General features: G+C 42.4%; 1 protein-coding gene across 6 annotated transcripts in view; it reads left to right on the forward strand.

The window, feature by feature from the left end:
* Window positions 1-22,729, forward strand: part of LOC116400737 (A-kinase anchor protein 13-like) — a 109,236-nt gene that overhangs the window by 40,805 nt on the left and 45,702 nt on the right. For 5 of the 6 annotated variants that reach the window (XM_031878725.1, XM_031878730.1, XM_031878728.1 and 2 more), the window contains exons 7-11: window positions 1,588-1,780; window positions 7,286-7,490; window positions 9,110-9,872; window positions 11,325-14,351; window positions 18,232-18,290. In XM_031878725.1, coding sequence (XP_031734585.1) covers window positions 1,588-1,780; window positions 7,286-7,490; window positions 9,110-9,872; window positions 11,325-14,351; window positions 18,232-18,290 — 4,247 coding nt within the window. The remainder of the gene's footprint in view (window positions 1-1,587; window positions 1,781-7,285; window positions 7,491-9,109; window positions 9,873-11,324; window positions 14,352-18,231; window positions 18,291-22,729) is intronic. The other variant, XM_031878729.1, reaches the window with a different exon arrangement.

Below are 22,729 nucleotides of genomic sequence, written 5' to 3' on the forward strand. Positions count from 1 at the left end.
TGGGAATTATTGGGTAAAACTGTTTATTTCCTCCCTACTGACATTGTAAACTAATTTTTACGAAACAGATCAGCAGTCAAACTGATCTGTCGCTTTGAGTCGACAAATGTGATCACCACATCTACACCAATCATCCTTCCTTGGTCTGGACCGTGCAGCTGTTAGACAGAGGCTAAGTGGCTACACGTGAAGTCAAGTGTGCCGGGACTACTGGCTGCTGGATCCAAAACAGTGGCGGCATTAGGCTTCTATTTCCTGCTTGTAAGGTGCTGAAATGTCATCTCCTAGTCTGCAGCCATATCTAAAGTCAGGAAACAAAGTGTGACAGAGCTGCTGGTCTCAAAATATAATATTAAGACTTAATTCCGTAAATCCAAGATATTTTTTGAGAACAGTGGCTGCGATACTTCGTCATAGTTGACAAACTTGAGTTCTGCCTTTTGGTTGGTCTTATTCTCTCGCTAATGAACTAACACTAATAAAACTATTGCCAGGGACAAGTTGGGTGTCAATGGATGTTGGTAAGGATGTTTCCCGACCTTCCCCACCAAATTCTACTCCCTTGGCTAGAAGTGGAGATGCTTGGACACCAACAGCTTTTTGCAGGCACGTCAATGATGTTCAGGAGGTTGTTATAATGTGTCGACCCAACATCAGATAAATACTGATTAGCTGTCCTCTGTACGTCTACAGGACGGCTGAGGGAAAAGGCTTCACTCGGAGTCAACCCACGCTTCTGCATGCTCTTCACGTAGCCGCTTAACCTGAGCATGGCTTCATCTTTTCTCACAAACTAAAAACTGACCTGATGCTCTGCAATCTGTTTTTTATATATATATATATATATATATATATATATATATATATATAATTTCTTCCAGTTGTTAAAAATGTTGTCTGTTCTTTATCGAGTTTGTTAAATACATGATAAAATCCATTTGCTCCACAAAAGATATTGAGTCAAGTTGTTCGCTAACTCTGACAATTGGTGCCAACGCTATAGGTTTCACAGTAAAGGCCTACGACTGTCTTTATATTGCATTTGTTTATTGTTAGGTGCATACAGTAAGTGATGATGCAGTATCAGCTGCAGCATTTTGCATTGCGCAATCAATGGACTGAGAACAACTGAAAACTTTATGGATCGGTCACATTTGGCAGATTTTGATGCAACACACCAGACTGGTACTTTTTTGTCACTAATAGGTTTTTAGATAATACAATTAAAATACCATAAAAATAATTGATTCAGAACCCCTCAAAATGTGGTAAAAGACATTTGTTTTTAGGCTGGTAAAAAATCAACAGTAAAAGTTGACAACGGGACACTTTGGGCTTTGAATGCTGGGATTTATTTGTGAAAATAGTGTAGAGCAAATAAGAAAATATCACAGAATTTCAATTAAACTTTCTCCGAAACCCGGAGCCATGACTGGTTGATACCCAAGTTTTGAATAAAGACTAATATCTGTCAGTGTAAACCTGCTGTCACATCTCTCTCTCCGCCAGGAGGTGTCCACCTCGCTCCGCTCCGTCTCATCAGTTGAGTCCACCCCCTCAGTGTTTTTTTTCTTCCTTCCTCTCCAGCCGCGTCTCAGTGCCAGCAGCTCTCCAGCCTGCTGCACTTGGCAGCCAGCCACGGTCTGAGGACGGTGGCGGCGTTCCTCCTGCAGCAACCGGGAGCCAGGGAGGCGCTGAGGAGGCCCAACGCTCAGGGCTTGACTGCAGCACGACAGGCAGAGAGCAGAGGACATCGGCAGCTGGCAGAGCTCTTCACGCAGTGAGTACTTTTACACTACAAGTTAACAAACGGAGCTGTTGAGTTAACGTTTGTTTTGACAAAATGTTATTTGAATGTGAGGATGGCATTCGGTTTATTGTGGAAAAAGAAAACCTGTCACTGAGCTCAAGGGAAAAGTTGCTAAAGTATATAAAAAAGACAAAAAAATAAATATCAAGACAATAAAAACGGCTAAAGTGCATGACTGTAGCTGTTGTGTATCTTGATTAAACATCCTGATGGAGGGACAAAATGGTCATTTTGGAACCAAACAATGTACCCGGAACTGTCTGCTGTGTAGCATAGACTGTATATAAGAAATGGACGTGGTCAGTGACGTCACCCGTTGGTTTGTGGACTGCAGTTATGAAGCCTCAAGTTCAGCAATTTTGCCGTCGCCATGTTTTTTTTTTTGCTACCAATTAACGAAAGTTTCCATATTTGGAATGCGGAAGAGACGCTGTATACGGTATATGGTAGCGGCAGCAACCTGTCAATCACAGTAAGCCCATCCTAAAGCATACTCTGCGGCCTATTTGACTCTAAATGATCCATCATTTACTAAATGAACATCATGCTGTATTGAAGTCGACTTGAAACTAGAGATTGAGACCATAAACTCACGTTTACAATGTTTACTGAGGGAATAAATCAAGTAGTCATTTTCTCATAGACTTCTATACAATCGGACTTCTTTTTGCAACCGGAGGAGTTCGCCCCCTGCTGGTCAGTAGAAAGAATGCAAGTTTTAAGAAACTTCCACATTGGCTTCACATTAGACAGAACAGTTGTTGCAAAGCACCTCGTTCATCAGACAGACAATACACTACAGATGGAGAACACTCTATAGCAGGGGTCTTCAATGTTTTTCAGGCCAAGGACCCCCAAACTGATAGAGTGATGGAGCAGGAACCTCCTACTATATATATTGTATAAAATTGTGTTTTATATTAAACTGGGCCTAGTGCCATGTATAAACATACCTTGTTATTGTGCATTCAATACTAAGCTATTCAAATAATACACAGGTTCATATATTCATGTTTTTATTTTAAACATGTGTAAGGTACAGTGAGTAGGATGGCCGTGCCACTGCCATTTATAAACATACCTTGTAAACATTGTCTGTCAATTGCATGATAATCATGCATACAAGCTATTCAATTGATGTTTTTATTTTAAACATAAATGTGAAAACAAAAATGAGTGATGGCCTATTAGTGCCACTGCTATGCATAAAGATACCTGTTATCTTGCATACAATACTGAACTATGAAAATAATGGACAGATTCATGTTTGGGGAAAGTTAAAAAGAATTATTTTTTTTTTTTTGTCTAATCAACCAAAAATTTCAGGACCCCCTGCAGTACCACCTAGGGGTGGATGAACACAATAATATAAACACCTGTACAACATAATGCACTCCAGTTTGGCAGCCTTGATGACATTTGGGTTTGGGTATTGTTTTGATCGACCCCACCCTATCAAAAGTTAAGAAATTAAAAAGTTATACATTTCTGATTGGGTGGGCAGCCTACAGCCCACCTCCAAATTCTCCCACCGCTGACCCCCTTTTCTTGACGCAGAGAACTCTGTAGAGGACCCGTCCACTGCACAGTGTCTATAGGAGCATTAGACAGTTTTTCTTGGAAGAATAGTTAGTGGATGCTGTGCTGCAAGTAGAAGCTCATAGTTTCACCTACATTACGTTCCAGTCACGTACTTTATCCAAAGCGACAGACAACACTTGCTGTGCGATGAATCTTTTTTTTTTTAAGACTATAAGCAAGCCCAGTGCTGCTTTTTCCTCTAGCGATGCTGCTGCTAGGACATCAGAGGCTCCATCTACTGCCCCTTTCTTCTCCACACTGTCACATGACCTAAGTCCCTTATCCTGACTCTCACCATGTTTCATTTAATTTGGGGATCTTGGCCCATTTGAAATCAATAACAAATACTTAGATGTGGTTGGATGGACAGATGGACACAGCTGGTTGCTGTTGGATGTACCTGAAAAACAAGTTTTAAATCAATCAATCTGCCCTTCACTGACTCAAATCAGCAGAATGACAACTGCCAGCTATTTGTGCCTGCTGGCAAGGGAATCAAACTTGGCAACCTTTGGTCTACTATTTTTCTTCTCTACCACCTACCACCCAAGTTGCAAGACTGTAATTCTCTACATTGATTTTCATCAAATCTTGGCTCAAATTTGTTGTCATATTTTCTGAGTATTAACAGAAACCTTATATAATGCTGCAAGAAATGCATCCTGTGCGCCACAATTTTGTTTTGCTGTGTCAGAGCACTTGCTCTGGTCTGCCATAGGGTAAGCTGCACTGTAGTCAAAATAAGTGTGTAACATCTATTGCACCAGATTTGGACAGAGTTGTAAAGTAGTTAAGTCTGTCAACAGTAGGGTTAGCCTCTTAATACTCAACTATATTTAACTTGTGTTTGTTTCACGCTGGCTTCACCAGTTGACAGCTGGTGGAGATAATGCGGCAAAGAACTTTTTTTTAAAGCATTATGTTTTCGGGTTGTCAGGAATGTCTATACATTTTTGCACAAATATTAAGGATCAAGGATGAACTGATTTGAGTTTGGTGGTCAAAGGTCACTGATCTGTGTGTGTGTGTGGGGGGGGGGGGGTGCTCATGTAGTAGCGGAGATGGTGACTCACTTCCTCGTACACTGAAGAAAGTACTGTGCCGCCTGCTCGCCCCTCCTTTTTTACATTTGTTGTCTCACACTGATGACATCACAGTAATTGAGTCAGCCCGTCCATTCTCTGGGGAGGGAAAAGGGAAAAAGGGGGGGGCAGATGAATAGAGGGAGGAGAGTCGGAGAACAATGGTGTTCTACAGTACACAGCTGCTGGTTACTGAGGGAGACATAAACACAGACGGCGAGGGGAGGCGTGTTGGTTCTGAGTCATGTATGTCCCAATCCCAGTCGGCAGTCTCACATAACCATTCAACAAGTAATGTCAGTTAAGTCCCTGAGGGTTCAGGTTTTAAGGCTTTAGGGGGGACTTCTGCAGAGAATTTTCGTGGCACATGTACCTAGGGATGGGTATTGTTAGGATTTTATTAATACTACAACTCTTATCGATACTCCTTATCAGTTCGGTTCTTTATCCACACTGTTATCGGTTCTTTTTCTATTACTAAATAATTGCTATAAAAGACATTTATAAAAAAAAAAAGAGGGACAACAGGATTAGAATTAATTTCTAGTTTAAATATAACGAAATATTTGCAGTCACTATATAAAGTAATTTATATCTTACCGGAAACAAATCTGAAATGTTAATAAGATAAATTATGGCACAGCTGATAGAAGAGAGGGGCTTCTTTGTCTCAGTCGGCAGATACATTTACAATAATTATAAGATACGCGGCAAACTAAGCTAAACAGGTAGATTATATATAGACAGCTTTTGTCTTAGCTTGTTTCACTAATTGCCGAGCTAGCGCTCCGTGGTTGTGTAAACATGGCGTGAGTGGATGAGAGACTGCGGATGGAGCCGATTTGAAATATGTCTTTTCTACAAGTTCGCGTCATGTTTATGCTTGTTGAACAGATGTATTGATGAATTGTCGGCTGTTTAGTCGCAACGGTTTTAGTGCTCTCACAGTAACGAGCGTCGCTGTCGCAGTTATCTTCACTTCACCGTCTCCACCGCGACCTCTCTTCTCTGGCTCGACACAGAGAACAGGGGTTAGAGGCCGCGGCGTGGTAGTGCATTAAACCGAAACGTTAATAAGCACCGCTAAAAGAACCGATAATTTCGGAGCTTATTAATACTTCAGTCTTTAATAATTTAGCACCGGTGCCCGTTTGATTCCCAGGTTTCTGTACCCGGCCCTACATGTACCCCAGTCTTACCGCTCTCATCTAATTCGCCGACTCGCTGGTGAACAAAGTGGACCATTTAGTAGCTGGAGAGCCAAACATTTCCCTCAGGGGTCGGTGGAGACCAAAAACAGAGCTAAAAGGAGAGTTAAAACTCAAAACTTCAAAACCTCCACTGGCTTCCCATACAGCAAAGAATGGAGTTAAAAATTTGCCTCATCACATACAAAGCCGTCCACAACCCTAAGCCCCGTCATACCTTTCGCACCTCCTGCACCAACATGCTCCCACCCCGCAACCTCAGATCCACCGACGCCAACCTCATTACCCCTGATACTCTGTCCACATATCGGACCCTGGAGGTACAGGGCCTTCTCCATTGCTGCCCCTCCCTCTGGAACTCCCTCCCCCAGCACCTCAGATATTCTCTCGCCATTTTCAAAACTGCACTTAAAACTCACCTATTTAAATCTGCTTTTAACCTGTGATGCTAGTTATGAATGTTTTTGTTTAGTTTGTTACTGTTATAATGCCATCTCTCTGCCTTGTTTATATTATCATTGCTTTTATTGTTTCTGTTTTCACCATTTGCCTTTGAGTACCATTTTAAAGCGCAATACAAATAAAATGTATTATTATTATTATTGATATCGCACTTTCATCAGGTTGACACAAACGCCACTCCAAACCAAATTATCCCATTGCTGCTAAATGCTCTACTATAGTCACTGGCTGGTCTCTAACTGTGTCCGTCTGCCGTTGGCTGCCGAGCAGGAAGTGAACACTCGGTTTATCGGAGCTATGTCTCTCGAAACCACGCCATGAGAGCAGTGAACCAAAACAGTAAATACTGAAGCTGAAATCTGCGGCAACAATGATCCTCTATATGTGTTAATCAGTTAAGGACTAAGTTGGCAGACATGACAATCCAATGCTCTCACTATGAAGAAAAACTGGTTTTCAAGCAAAACGCTGTCTGGGAATCTCTGTGCGTTTGTGTCACTGTGGGTGGTGTCTTTTGACAGTTACTACCTGATGAAGTGTGCTGTGTGAGGGTGTGTAGGTGTGTGTATAGGTGTGTGCCGGTTAAACAGTCACCGCATCAAACACCCACTTAGCATGTTGTCTCCCTATGCAGCTCCTCTGTGGTGGCTCGGGCCGGACTGGGTGGTGCTCCCAGAACAATGAGCGTCAGAGCAACTGACTGGCAGCTCATCTGATCCTTGCTTAGGGTGGTGGGTGGATCTGGGGAGGGCGTGGTTAAAAAAAGAAAAAAAAGTCAATGAGTGATGTGATGTCATCCACCATACAGGGCTGTGTGCAGCAAATCGGCTGAGTGTTTTGCGCTTGTCGGATTACAGCGTTTAGTTGTGCATTTGTTTGACCTTGCTGGACTTTTTAGACATTAACTTTATTTATTTTTTATAAATTAATTTTGGCTACTCCTTATTTTGTTCATTTGAATCATTTGTCCGTACTTTGACTCGGGTAAGAAGAGATAAGAATCTCAGAGATAAATTACTTGTTTATGTACTTTTTCAACATGATTGAAAGAGTTCAAATGTGTGTCACAAAAAGAAAAACGACTATTAAAACAGTTTGTGTTGTAAATGTTTCTCAGACAAACATATCTTGTGTCAATGCAGGTACGAGACTTTCCCAAGTGTCCATGCGGAACCAAAGGAGCAGCCGCACTTTTACCCGGGGGGCCGAGTGTTCCAGCACCACGCAAACCTTGGTACCTACAACCTAACATTCCCGGCCCTCCGTCAGAGGAGGGGTGGGGGGGCAGAGATACAGGGGGAGGTGGAGGAGCTGAGGAGGCGTATCCACCTGCACAGGGAGGAAAAGGTGAGCCGGCAGCGAGTTCACACAGTTTTCTGGAGTTCACACACACCTGCACATAGGATTGTTGGAGTCCGATTCTCAGTTCAATCATATTATCTAAAGTACTTATGTGAAAGTGAAAGTGTTTAGATATTCATTTAATTTCGGTTACATTTTTTCAAGCTAATTTGTGGTTCAACTGTACTCCAGTTGTGTGTGTACACAGTTTTTAATACAAGACTTATTTTGGGTAAATTCACAGTTTTCACCTCACAATACAAAGCTTTATCATGTGTATCAGCTTTATTTTAATACGCGACACCAGGAGTTACCAGGAGGTGTATATTTATAGTTTATAAATCTACATTTAGTATATTCAGATCACCACCACAACACTAGACACATGCATCATATGTGACTTGTCCTATATTCCCTAGGGGTGTAAGAAAATATTGATACACTTGAGGAACGCGATATGTTTGGAGATACTGAGATTCTATTCTCAAAAAAGATTGTATCAATTTACATTTAAAGATTTGTGTCTTCATTTTGTGTTGTGTTTAAACCCCCGACCGCTAGATTGCAGTGTTGTAATTTATCTTCAGTGATTTTGACTGTTCCACGCAAAAAAACGTCAACTGAAACGGGAAGTAGCGTGACGGCAAACTGCTAACGTTAGCATTAGCAAACCTAGCTGACCAGTAATGTTGCCACCCGTGGCTGAATCCCATAGAGATAGACTGGCTACAGTGTTTGTGTGAGAGCTAATGTTCGTCAAGAGCCATGCCTTTTACAAAATGTACCATTGCAAAAATCGAATACTCTGGGAGCACAACAGATCTGAGAGCACACTTAGCAAGACACCAGCTAATGGAACAGCAAGAGCTAACGTTTAACGACCAATCTCAACTTGTGCAACCAAAATAACTCCGCCAATACTTAATTTCATTTGCAAATATATGCGCCTTCTCAGGGTCTTAGAGAATTAAGGCTTCCGTAATACGGTGAATACAATGGAGCCTGATGTAAAAAAAAGTTTACTTTACAATGAGCTTTTGAGACAGGTGATAAGAAAACCACAGAAAGTGAACAAAGTATCATTGGAGTAAGTTAAGAAATTAAGAAATAGAAAAAACTGTTTTATTTTTTATTACCATAGTTTTAAACATTTTTGTTATGTAAGAAAGGACACAAAATTAACTCTTAGTGGACTACTTGATTACTATAAACAAATTATATTTACAGCATTTGTATAGAAATTATATTGTCCCAAGCTTTGCGATCCATGTAAGCGATTGATCGCTGTATTTGAAGTTTACACAGTACATTACTGTAATTTGAAAAGCGTTTTGAAACAGCTGTTTTGTATTTTGAACCAGTCGTTAATATTAAGTAAATAGCGAAGCTGTCCCTTTCATTACTTTATATTCATAATAATAAATGGTGTCAATTAGATGGTAATCTTGTATTAGAAATTCAGACAAAGAACACAAATTGGCTAATAATCATCTGCCCATAGTGATCAATTTGACCTGGAAAAACGTGATCACTGTATTTAATTTTTTATTTAAATTATATTTTGTTGTGTTAACTTGTTAGTGAAGCAGTTTGTGTACTGACATTTCCCATCATTCCTCTTGCAGGGAAAGTCTGACTTTGCTGGCACCGTCGCACAAACGTGTGACCCGGTCAGCCCTGCCTGTGGGCCGCAGCCCTGCTCCAATGGTCTGTCTGCGGTAACCATAGAGACTTGTAGCACGACAACAGAGGAACGGGGACGTCCTCCGTCGCTGGAGGAAACATCACAGGGGGAGGACTCTGCTGTTGTCACTCACACATCCTGTACCAGTGGAACTCATTGTCAGAGGCAGGAAGCTGGGGGAGAACAGAAGGGCACACCAGCTGCCAACTCTCCTGCTGGCCGCAGCAGGAAAAACAGAAAGAGGACTACAAAAACCGCAAGACATGCAACAGAATCTCCAGGAAATAACAGAAGCACCCCAGAGGCCAGTAGAGGGAGCGCACGGAGACCTGCGAAGGCTACAGGAAGTAGTACAGAGACGGATGGGACTATTTCACCCGGGGGACCTGCGGTGGCATCTGTGATTGGCGAAGACGAGGGAGCCACAAAAACTCACAAAAGAGCAGGGGAGACTCCATTACCCATAAAGCCAGTGTCTGCACCAGGTGGTGAAAGGAAGTGCGCTGGCAGGAAGGCTGCGGCCTTGCCCGCCACCACCATCGTAGAAAAACAGGAAGAAGAGAAGTGGGAAGTTGACCTACTGATATGTGAGCGAGTTTCAGAGACAGAAGCAGTGACACAGATAGAGCAGGGAGACACTGAGAGTCTCCCAGCAGAAGAAGTTCCAGTGAATGTTGCTCTGGAATCTGCTGCAGAGAGGACAGGTAAGTCCAACAGTGTGTCAACGAGTGGGTTATTTTGAGATTCACTCAATGAATGGTGTTATTTTCAATGGCAGAGCAGAGAGGCTCTTTTACCTAAATAGTACAAATCAACTAGTGATTTGGGAAGCAGATTGACTGGGCAGACAGAAGTACAGGAACACTGAGTTGGTGTTTTTTTGACTGTCACTGTTGATTGTAGCATATCGGAGTAACTGTTCTAACATGTGAATCTGTACTAAATTAGAAATACTTTTTATAACTATAAAACTAATCATTTTATTGTGTCATCTTTAGACACAATCAAAATATTTTGTCAGTTGTGAAAAATCATTGACAATAATCTCTATAAACAGATTCTACATTCATATGAATCTGTAGTCAACCAGCCCGTTTGCAGTCCGAGTAGTGTTGACTAATCACGTTCAAGCTCATGCTTTGGTTGAAACAGTCCGTACAGAGAAAGAAAGAGGCGGATCGGAATCCAAGCTTGGAACCCACCGGCTATCTTCTGAAGATGATTTAGCTTATTATTGGTTTAAAATTTGCTTTCAAACCGGCTACTTGTGAAACACTCTGGTCATACACATCGTCCAACTCCAGCTTTTGCATCTCAAGTTGCTAATCGGACTGTAAACAATGAGCAGCTCACGGAAAAGGAAGTCCCGGATAGCCGCTGGCTACACTGGATCACAAGAAATATAGCCCCTTCCCCTCGAGGCTCATCAACGTCAGACCGATGTCCGATGGATTCCGAGATTGCGTCTACGATAGCTTGAAGAAATGACAACAAATATTAGCATGGGCTTAAGAGTAACATGCAAAAAAAAAAAATGGAACAGGTGTGTTATTGACCCAAAGACAGCTCCCCTAGTGAAGCCAAAACATCAAAGCAACATGTTGCTGTAATAAAGGCCATAAACTCCACCCCTTCTATTTTAGATGATGGGACATGTGCCAAACTAAAGAAAAAAAGATGTTTTTTGTCATGATATATAGCTCTTTTGAAACTGATGCAGTGTTCATTTTTGTTATATATTTGGTTTTAATTAGTCATTTGCTCCATTTAAAAAAAAAAAGGGAGGGGGGTGATATCATGATTGACAGCTGCTCTGAGGGAAGTATTCGATGCAGAGACGGAGGCTCGGGAATTGTCCATAGAGTTGGACCTTTGATAAGAGACATAGCTTTCAATAACTGCGATTCTCTGTTTCAAATGTAAAGATCTGTGTTCTCGTTTTAGATATCATCATAGTTTATGGTTTACAATTGTGTTCACACAGTTAATCTATACAATAAGGGTTTACAACCTGTCCGATCGGCTGAGTGCTTGTGACCCATTTTGCTTCGATAGAAAGGATGACCCAAACTTTACAAATACGAGACCAGATGTACCCTTTAAAGAAAATAACAGGTTTTTTATGCAGTCCTTAATCTAATCCTGTCTCCTTTCAGCGACCATGGGTCAAGAACAATCCCAGGATCACCAGGAAAGCCAGTCAGACCCGGAGGAGCCAGGCCAATCTGACACCATGGACAGTGGTACTCAATCTGGCAGAAGGACCAGCCCCAAGTCACCGGACACGGGAAGGAAACCCCGGAGAGTGCTATGGCGGGATGGAGGCTGGATTGGAAACAGAATGGGATCACCCCCACATGGAGCAGAAACTGTAGCAAAAGCAGTCTGGTATCAGGATGAAAAGCTGGACCAGGGTGCCGATGAAGACTTGAACAGGTTGGACGCAAAGTCACAGTCAGTTTGGTTTGACACGGCAGATCAGATAAAATGCCAACAGCTGGAGCAGGTAATGAAAGAGCAGAAAGAATGTTATTTGAACTCAGCACAGGCTTCTGGTCTTAGTTCTCCACAGCTGTTAGAACAGCCTCTTAGTTCTCATCAACTGTCTTCAGCTCTTAGTCAGCCACATGTTGCTGGAACGCAGCCAGCGCTGTCACATGGGCCGGGTGCACAAAGACGGGAAGTACACGGATCACAGCAAGAGGAGGAAGTAGGGCCAGATTGGAAGGAGGGAGGAGTGGAGGGAGACGGAGCGGAGGTCAGTAACAGAGAGACGACTCACAGCAGAAAGAGTTCTGAAACGGCAGACATCGAAGACGGAGCGGAGGGAGAGAGGCAAGGGAGCGTAGACAAAGGAGCAAAGGGCAAAAAAAAGAGGAGGAAAAAGAGGGGGAGGAGAGGAGGTGCAGAGGCCAAGCTTAGCTCCAGCTCCAGCATCGAATCTCAGAGTCAGATAGAGATAAAGACGCAGAGAGAACAAGTATCAGACCTGAGCACTCAGTCAGAAGCCAAGGATACGACAGGAGGGGCGGACATAGGGTCTCCAACCAATGACGCCATGCATCTACCCAGCCAGCCAGAGGGCCAGACCAGGGACGCTCATGGACCCGACATCACAAGCTCGGATCGTAGTGAATCAACTCCAGAGTTCAGTCTGACAGAGTGTGGGGGAACAGATCTCACTGGAGTTACGGCCTCACACACTCTAGAAACAAAGGAATTATCAGAGGATGACAGTAAGAACCAGGATTCTATTGTCACTGATTCAGACCTTCAAATGGACATCAGAGAGGCAGATATGGAGGGAATTACAACTGTGCATCTAGTAGAAAAGGAAATGCCTGATCCGACAGAGCTGGAATTAAAGGGGCTTGCCGGTCCTGTCCTACAAATAGTGGATAATGTGGAGTCAAAGGAATTGTCAGTAAATAAGGATTCAGTGGTTGCTGGTAATCCTGTACCATCCGTGGACCGGGCTGACTTGGTGGAATCTAAATGCCCACAGGAACTTCCTGTCCAACTTTCAGATCCTACAGAATTCACAGAGGACTCGTATCTTGCGGAATTTCCTGTACAAAACACACAACACGAACAATCCGCAGAGTCAAACAAACTAGGGCAACCTGTGGAACCCACGGGAAGATCCCAAGGACTTATGGAATCGGCGCGTCCTGCAGAAGCCAGGGGTCTGTCATTTGAAGGCATAGCGGATGCTTTACCACTTCAAATGTGGGAAGGAAGCGCTGACACAACTGCAGGGGGATATTTAGAGCATTGTTTGGCCCCTTGGTTGCCGAGAGATCAGCAGCACAGTGAGGAAGAGAGGAGTGAGTCTTGTGTGGATGAAGAGGAAGCGGCCGAGGAAAGGAGTAGGACTGTGGAAAATGATAGTGGGATGGTGTGTGGCGAGGAGTTGTCTTCTATAGACCCAGAGCAGGACCACAATAAAGGCGTGGTTGCAACAGCGGTAGCAGTCGTTACGGTAGCAATAGCATCAGCCATGGCTAGCATAGAGCTGAGCCAACAGTTAGTAGACAATCAGTCAGAGAGCCAAGAGCCATTAAACCAGACCCCAGACGATTTACTCAACACTTTTCAGTCCGCACAACTGATGGACAAAGAAAACTGTCAACTGCTACCAGCTGAGACAGAAAACCACCCAATAGAGCAGTCACGCATCGAACCTACTGATCTGTTTGCCTCTAAAGAACAAGCTACTGTTAAAATATCAGAGGAGTCTGATTCTGCAGTGTGGCAGTGTAACGCTGAGACAGAAAAGCTATCAGCAGCACAGCAAACTAGCAACCAGCAGGCTAACCTTGACCCGTCACCTATTGCAGAAACTCCTAGTTTACCACAACTCTACGAAGAGGAAATCCAAACAGAAACTACACGAAACGAAGTCTTTACATGTCCACTACCTAAAGAAGAAGACAGCCTGCCCCACGTTAATGCAAAACCTTTGCCAGAAGCAGATGAAACAATTTCAACCGCTGTAGACAGCCAGGGTCACGTTCGGGTAGAAATCCAGCAGCAACTCCCCAGTCCTGTTGCAGACCCAGGGCAACATCCAGAGACTTCTGGCACATTCTGCACCGGTTCTGAGGAGAAACCTGGACAAGGGGTGCATAGAGGCCCCCAAGATCAGTCTATCTGTAAGGAAGAAAGTGGGATGCAACACAGACTCTATGGAGATGATAGTCCCCCTTTGGAATCCATAACTACTGATGGTGAGGTAGGAAGGCAGGATAGTCCACACAGCTTTAAAGCGTTCGAAGACATGTCAGACTCTGACCGAGAGTGTGAGAGAGATCCACAGCCGGAGGGTTGGATTGAAACACCATTTGAAGGGGAGATTCCAACCTTGGCGCTAACTTGCGGCTCAACACTTCCCATCGCCCCCTGTGACTCGACGGCCCCCCTGAATGTGGAGACGGGCCAATACCAGTCAGTAGCGGACATGAAGCTCGTCCCTGCCGTCCCACTTGATGCTGGCAGTAGCACCCTCCAGAGCAAAGGTCAAGAGCCTGACGCTACATACAATGAGGATGGTGTGTTTGAAGGGCTGGAGAAAGACTCTGTGGATACACTGGACTGGTGGAAGGAGAGACAAAAGAGTAAGATGAAAAGTGAAGCGGAAGCAAGGAAAGAGCTGGTCACAGTGGACGTCACATCCCAGACAGGTAAATAACTCTCCTTATAGTGTGTCTTTCTGTTTGTGTCTAAACTCATCACAGTGCAACCGTGTCCGTTAGTACAGCCATTACATCTTTAATTTCCTGCCCTGTCAGGATAAGATATGTGGGAAGCATAATCACATATGTGTTTGTGCATGAAAATAATCAGCACTTTGCTTATTAAGGTCCCGCTGGACAGCTTCATTAAAACCACTAAGTAATTAAGTAAACCTCGCTGACCATTAGCATCTTACAACAGTGGTGTATAGAACATTCAGTGCTTTTATTTTGAAATAATTAGAACATTTAAAAAGTTAATATTTATTGTACGGCAGTGGTAATAATGGCAGTCTGCTGGTTGGTCGCGTCTGCACTATAGCTGCTTAAGCTAAGACATACTGAGAAGTTTTACTCAGCTGCTTGTCTTTCACTCAACAGTAACCAAGCTAGCTGCTAACCGTCTGTCTGAAAATGATGCGATCAGCTTCATCGTGTATCTAGGGAAAGACTCACTTGCTCTTTTTGAACAAATGGACACCATCCATTCTTTCTTTTCTAATATTAAAACCATCTTTGGCTTTAGCGGAAATCACACATATCCTGGCATTCCTAATTTACGTTTGCATCTCAAGGTCCATGTAGGGAGATTTTACTTGTAGCATCACAGCTTCGTGGGATTTGATTAGTGTCTAAAATGTAGTGACCCTTTTATTTCACCCTCCATTTTGAACAGTGGTGGATAGAGACACAGCAGAATAATTTCAGTAGCGGGGCAGGGACTGTGTGTGTGTGGGTGGGTGGGTGCGTGCGTCCACTGTTTGTATGGGGCACGGTATCCAGGCAACCTGATGATGTCATCAGGACCTAACAGTGGACAGTGAAACTAGAGGTGGGCTGAGAAATGGTTGTGCTGTATGTATGTGTGTCTGAATGTGTCACTGTGTGAACGGGTTGTTGCATAAGAGTGTGTGCATTCTATGCGTGTGTATAAAGTGTGCGCGTGTCGCTTGATATGACTCAGGCCAACTAGTCTGTTTTATGTGAAATGAATAGGCAGTTTCTTTAAGCCACTGTGTTCATGTTTTATGTTTGTGTATATTCTCGTACTTGCTACATAGTGAGGACCAAAAGTTTTTAACCAGCATAGAGAGGACATTTTTTAGTTAGTGAGGACATTATGTCCGGTCCTCACTTTGTCAAAGGCAAGGGTTGAGTTCAAGGGTTCAGACTTGGTTTTAAGTTTCAGTTTAGAATTAGGTTTAGGTTGGGGTAAGGTTGGAGTTAGGCATTTATTTGTCATGGTTAGGGTTAGTGGCAAGGGAATGCATAGAGGGTCCTCACAAAGATAGAAGTACAGGGATGTGTGTGTATGTAAGTGCGGGTCAGTTATTACAGGACCGTGATGCAGAGCCACATCATCATCTTGTAATAGTTGTAACTCAGTGACTGACCCGCTGTGTGAGTTGGAAGCAGTCCACATTAGTCTGTCACATCCTCCTGTTTAGGTGCTGCAGTGGTTATGTGCTTGAGTCTGTGTTCATAGCCACTAATGATGGTAATTCTAACATCTGTCATTTTTACTGAGCTTGTCGTCCGATCCCCACCAGAGGCACACTATAGTATCCAGAATTGAGCTCATATTCTAAATAGTAGGGGTGGGAATCACCAGAGATCCCGCGATACGATATTATCACGATACTGCGATAACATAGGCCTATATTGCGATTTATTACTTTTTTCAACTTCATATGTCCCCAAAGGAAAACTGTGTCAACATGTTTTATCTAAGATAAAGTTTTCAGTCTGTTCATCTCACTTCAATCAATTTTTTTGCAGCAAAATAGGATTGTCAAGCAGACAGACTGACCAACAATGTCATAAATGTTGCATGAACCTGACAAACTGAACTGTTTGTATTACTACATAGTCCAACTTAACTAAATGCAAACGTGTGGACTCAGTATATGAACTATAACTTACATAAGTAGGATATAAGAGTTACTGTATATAACTTAGTATAACTTGCGATGCGTGGACGTCAAGGGCAGAGAGACAGTTATGCGCTGCACTCTCCCCATGAGCCTGGCTACTGTTGGCAGATTTAACCCCGTTGTGAGGCCAGATTGAGCTTGTGAGCGAAACACTTTACATGCAGGTATCCCGCTAACTGAACGGCAACGCCCACGTTAGAAGCGTTGTTACAACCACCAGGTTTTTGTCGGCAATCCCCCATTCTTGTGCTGCATTTAGCAGGAGGTCTGTAATGTTTGACCCGGTGTGACTTACGTGTACTGCTCTAGTTTGGAGAACGAGAGACAGCAGTCGCCAGTCCCCTGAGATAATGTGCTGTTATAGTCACATAGGAATCCACTGCGCTTGACATCCACGCATCGCAAGTTAATGCAACTCTTTCTGCTGTACTCAAAGACTCCTCAACTTTAAGCTTCACTTCTTTGTAGGGCTTGGGCACGGATGTGTCGGTGAATAAACGTCACGACGGAGTCATATCCATGTCCTTCTTCCCTTCCTTGTTAAAAAATCCAAAATAAGTCCAGACGTTTTAAACGCGGACGGCGCATTTCTGGTTTCTTTCTCCGATGTCTCTATCTTTGTTTTGACCAACTTCCTACCAATTACGCTGACCCGGGACCTTTGCTGACCTCACCAGAAAACCACTCGGCACCATCTAGTGGACTGAAAAAGCAATTGATTCGATTTTTTTTAATTTTTTTGTTTTATAGTTTTATATAATAAAAGATCGATACTTGGCGTCCGTGTATCGATACAATATCACCACGCAAAATATCGCGATACTATGCTGTATCGATTTGTTCCCCCACCCCTACTAAGTAGGAAAGGATGCTGTGCAGATAGAACATCCGTTTTTAAAAGAGGCACCTCGGCAATGCCGAATACTTCTTCTTGCTGAGATCTGGTAAACATCACTAAAAAGAAGTCTGACAGGTAAACAAATCGAGTAATCAGCCGACCAGACAGATTAGATCTGTATAAGGTCCCTATAAGGCTAATAAACGTGGACAGAAAAATGTAGAGCCATCATACCAAACTCTTCTGCTATGCTTATCTCTATGCTCTCAGGGAATATTTTGTGGGTGCAGGTGAAGATGATAAAAGAGATGCCAACAGCCACCATCACATCATAGAAGAGAGTCCTGTAAAAATGATCTGCCTCATAGATAAGCCAAAGAATCAACAAAATGAAGTAATACCCAAAAGCCCAAAATAGGTTGCCGTTAACAAAAATGAGCTAAAACAGGCATCCAGAGAGGCAGCTCTGGATGTATCTAATGTTCCAGCATTTTCCAGTTTGCATGGCTGCCTGGGTCAGAGAGAAGCTTACCATTTACCCCCTTAATTATTCCAACCAGAAAGATTACTGACTCACCATGACTGGAGGAAACTCCCTAACAGGATCTTCATCATCATTACCTGACTCACCTACGTTTTCCTCATTATTTATTTATTTACCTTGATAATACACTGCTGGATGGCAGTTTTAAAGCAGCTCTGAGCGTTTGCCTAGTGTCACCTGCCATTTTATAGGTAAGTAATCCCTCTCATTTACCTCTTCTACCCTATTTAATATAAATACACAAGGAGTAGAACAGACGTCCCCAATCAAATCAACGTAGCAGGGCCATCAAAGCGGCGGCCATTTTTATGTGTATCGTTGCCCTTGCGACCGTTGCAGCGGGCTAACTTCTGTATAAACTAAACCTACTTCATAGCACAAAGAAAAAAAATGCAGTACCCATTGACAAAGAGGCAAAATCAAAATAGCTAACAAATGGCTTTTTTTCCGGCAAACCTTACGTTAATGAAATCAACACCAACTCGATGATGAACTCGTGTTTTCTGTCCGCAGCAGAAGAAGAAGAGCGGCAACAGAGGAGGCGGGACTCGGATGGCACACACAATCTGCAGGTGAGTTTACACTGACTGTTAAAGAATGAATACAATGAAAATGTTCAAACATCTGTTTGACCGGAGACAGTTACAGACACTCATGAGCAGCATGAAACACTGTCTAATCATCTAATGGAGGTGGGCTGGTTTGTCCATACAAACACCTTTATTAATGTGACCAATAATGTCTTGACGCGTTTCCACAGCAGTCTGGGATAATATCACGTTACATGTCAGTGGCTGAGTTGTTGTTCACACCTGGCATCAACATGCATCTTGGGTTAACCCGCTGGAGGCAGCAGTAGTAACAACTTTTTGGTAGATTTCAAGTACATTTTTATGAACCTAAAAATATATGGTTATTGTCTACCGGTGGGGATGAGAGCAGGAGGGAGGGCGGGCGGGCAGGTGTCGGCTCTTTGCTGAGCACCAGAAATAAGCACGTACTTCCGCTACCACAGAGAACATCAGTTTAGTAGGCGGTGCTTCAATGTGGGCAAGAACGGAACAGAACAATGTGGCCATACAGTATGTGGGCTGGACCACTTCTTAATGTGGTCTGAGTTCACATGTCCTTTCACTGAAATGCAGAGGGTACATCCCAAGTCTCTTATTTGTAATTTCCTCGCTCCTCACTTAAACCGGAAGTTGTTCTGCTCTACCATATTTACTGCTGTCCCAAAGCTCTTATTTCTGCTCTGATGTTGGAGGATGGAGGAGGGATATCTGAGGAGCCATGAGCAAGGATGCACGAGAACAGCCTTCCAGGAAGTGTTTTAGCGGCCGACATGCCCTCATTGTTCATCAATTATTTGATTGGATGCTGCAGCTGATCCGACTATCTGATTTTTCTAAATATCACTTTCATACCAGAGTGAAGACAGATCAGATTAAACTCAAGTTTTATATTTGATTAATTTTCTGATTCACCATCTGGTTAAAATATATGTTCATTGTAGGTCTGAACAATGGACCACAAACAACTTTCTTCATTTATTAGAAATATTTGTCTTTTCTTGATCTGTTATGTTCCTAAATAACTTTTATTATGGATACAATTAAAGTCAGAGAGAGCTGGAGAGACGAAACACTTTTTACATCATTTATCATCATTTCATTCAGTCAATTGAGGCTGATCATTCCTGAGTGTCAGGTTTGATGAGTTATATTATCTTATTTTCCCCCGAAACATGGAGCCTAATAATATTAATTCCAGTGTTCAAGATAAACCATAATCATATTCTGGGTTATTTAATAATGACATCTCATCTGGTGAACTAACAGCACACAGCTCAAGGTCATTCATGTTTGCTTCACTCGGTCGTTCAAACCAAAAGGCGATAGAAGTAGTTCTGTAAAAAATGAGAGGGAAGCCTTGCCTACTTTCTCACCTACACACACCTGACCAATCACTTATTGTTGCATTGTCTATTTTGATGCATTTGCAAAAAATTGTCGAATAGTTTATAGTTTAAAAAATAAATAAAATAAAAAGAGCTTCTTGGCACCATGAAGATCGTTCACACAGCAGACAAGGCAGGTAACATGCCAAACAAACCAAAACAAGCCGTGGGAACCGGCCCGAAGATAAGAGTCCGCGTCCACTGATGAGTCTCCAGATAAAGAGCACGAGCTGAATGCCAGACTCACAGGTCCCATGATTCAGCCTGCAAACTCAATCCTCCAAATGATATGAATACAAGTTAGCTGCACTCAACCTCACTGCTCTCCAGGTCTTTCGAGGTTAGATCAGACCAGGCCAAGTTCACCTCTAAGACCATATAACTCGTTTTTTCCAATGTTTCCTAATGACGCAGTAGTTGGTCTCGTGGAGCAGCAGGTCACAGCAGGAGATATGGGAACCTTAAGGCCTGGGTTTTACTGTGTGGGGGTGGGTGTGTGTGTGGGGATAGCATTACCTCAGTCATGTCTTGTTTTGGTTGAGCTGCATAGTGTGAGGTCAGAGGCAGAAAGGAGGGAGGAAGGAATAGGGAGGGATGAATACACAGGAAAGTGCAGTAGGAAATGACAGAAGCAGAGTATGAGACTACTTTATCCTCAAATTCTTAAAAAACACGTTCATTAAATGTCACAGAGCCAAGTTCTACATTAAGTTAAAGGACAAGTGATGACATTTTCACAGTGTGAAATAAATGAAGTGATTGCACCATAACACACTGCTAACTTTACTGCAGTGTAGAGAAGATGGTGTCAAATAATCAAATTATTTTGTATTTTTAAGGTGTAATTCTGTATCTAATAGTGGGACTTTGATTTAAGAGTAGCATTAATCTTTACTTATCACTTAACTTGCATATTAAAACTTTAGTCATTTAAAATCATATCTGGTATGGGTTGTCTGGTTGATAACTAGGGTTGATGATGGTTCCAAAAATTAAATTGGTAGTTTGTAAACTTTTTTTATGTATATATTTTAATGTAATGTATTTTGTAGGGCTGCAACTAACGATTATTTTAATAATCGATTAATCTGGCGATTCTTTTTTCGATTAATCGATGAATCGGATATTAATGGGCCAAAAAAGGCGAGTGAATAAAAACGTGTCTTTAGTCTTGCAAACTATACCACCCCTGCTTTACTACTGTTATTAACGAGCTAACGCTAACTTGTCAAGCTGGATAACGAGTAAACACCAGCACCAGAAGAGCTACTGGAGGGACATTACGTTCCTCACTTCAAAACGGAACAAAAGTAGGATTCTGTAGTGATTTACCCTGCTGTTGAACTCCCTTCCTCCTCATCAAGGACTCCAACATGTTTGCGTTGTTGAATCAGGAAATAAATACTGTAGCCGTCTGTGTTCACCCAGAGCTCTACTATACCTCATATCAATAGAGACCGGACCAAACTATGTGTATAAATGTGTGTGTGTGTGTGTGTGTGTAAACCATATGGTACAAACAATGAATAGACGCTGCCGTATTTACGTCTATGACGTTATTCTGAGTGTTGGTGGAGCTGCTACAATGTTAGCATTGCCTAGCACCGACCCATCCGAGCTCCATTGAGAAGACAAGTAGCCTACAAATCGGCATCATTACGTAGTTATTTCGGAGTCCCTTTTTGTCGGTTTATTGCCGTTAAATCACAGCCAAATCAGTGTTCTTACAGCTGTAGTAAACAGCGACGTGTGGCTTGCTAGACAGTGAATACACTTCGATAAAATCCACAGAGCTCCTCTGGACAATGTTATGAACCCAGGCATGACGGCGTTTAGTTTCCCGGGATATCTGTGACTTCCACAACACGTACTAAGCAGAAATGGAGGTTATTTTTTCCATGGTTAATGGCGGATAGTTGAACGGCTTTCAGGGCGATAAGCCACGCCCCCTCTCCGGCGCGTCCAGTGCGAATGAACACAAATAGTCCCCGGCGAGACTGGCGTTTGGCGTGAACACGGCATTAGGTCGTACTGATTTCTCTGCCTCCGCCATGTGTTAGAACAACGTTACGGGTCTCTCCGATGGTCTTTCCTCTACCTCCGCTCCGCTCTTTTTTTGTTTTTATTTTTTATACTCAAACATCTCCGCGTCTTATTGAGTGGCGTAATAATCGCGGAGCGACACAACGAATCGATAATGAAATTTGTTGCCAACTCTTTTAAGAATCGATTTTTATCGATTTTATCGATTCGTTGTTGCAGCCCTAGTATTTTGTTTAATTCAATTGTTAATTTGGTTAATTTAATGAATTTATTCATACATTTATTTTTTGTTTAATTTTTTTTATTGTTAGGTGAAGTTAACTCTTGATTGTGAAACTTCTATTGTGGTAATTACGCCAACAGATCATATGTTGTGATTATTATGTCAACAGCTATCAACACCTTTAGTTGATATTTCAAAATTCCGAGAATATTTAAGGTGAATACTTGGAAACCTAACATGAATTTATGAATAATATGGATGTAAATCTGCAGAAACAAACTTTTCACCCCATCATAAGCAGACATAATACTTCCATTCATTAGTCAAATGCACACAACGTGAAATGTGCCGCGCGGTGAGCTAGCTAGCAAGTGCTTCAACGCTTCCTTTCTTAACTCCTTTAGCATAGGATACACTGGACCATCCTTTACCAAAGGAAAGAAGATGATGCCCCCCACAATTCCTTGCGGCGGCAACATTTAAAGTGACGCACCATTCGGCCGTCCATGAACACAAATGACATACCTATCTCACACAGGTTTAACAATCATTTTTAATCATAAACTAATATGATTCATGTTGATGAATATGAATAGAGTGACAACCATTTTGTTTCATTTTATATGTATTCATTAACTTTGAACATGTAACAAAAAAAAACGAAATAAAATGAACAGTAAATATAGCAAACTGTCAATGAACAAATTCTGGTTAACAATTCTCAATAAGAAGAAGCATCAGTAAAAACTAAACTCGGCCTATGATACATTATTAAACTGTTGAAAAGC

This window comes from Anarrhichthys ocellatus, unplaced genomic scaffold (genome assembly GCF_004355925.1).
Source record: "Anarrhichthys ocellatus isolate YVR2014 unplaced genomic scaffold, GSC_Weel_1.0 scaffold196, whole genome shotgun sequence".
NCBI classification, from domain to species: Eukaryota; Metazoa; Chordata; class Actinopteri; order Perciformes; family Anarhichadidae; genus Anarrhichthys; species Anarrhichthys ocellatus.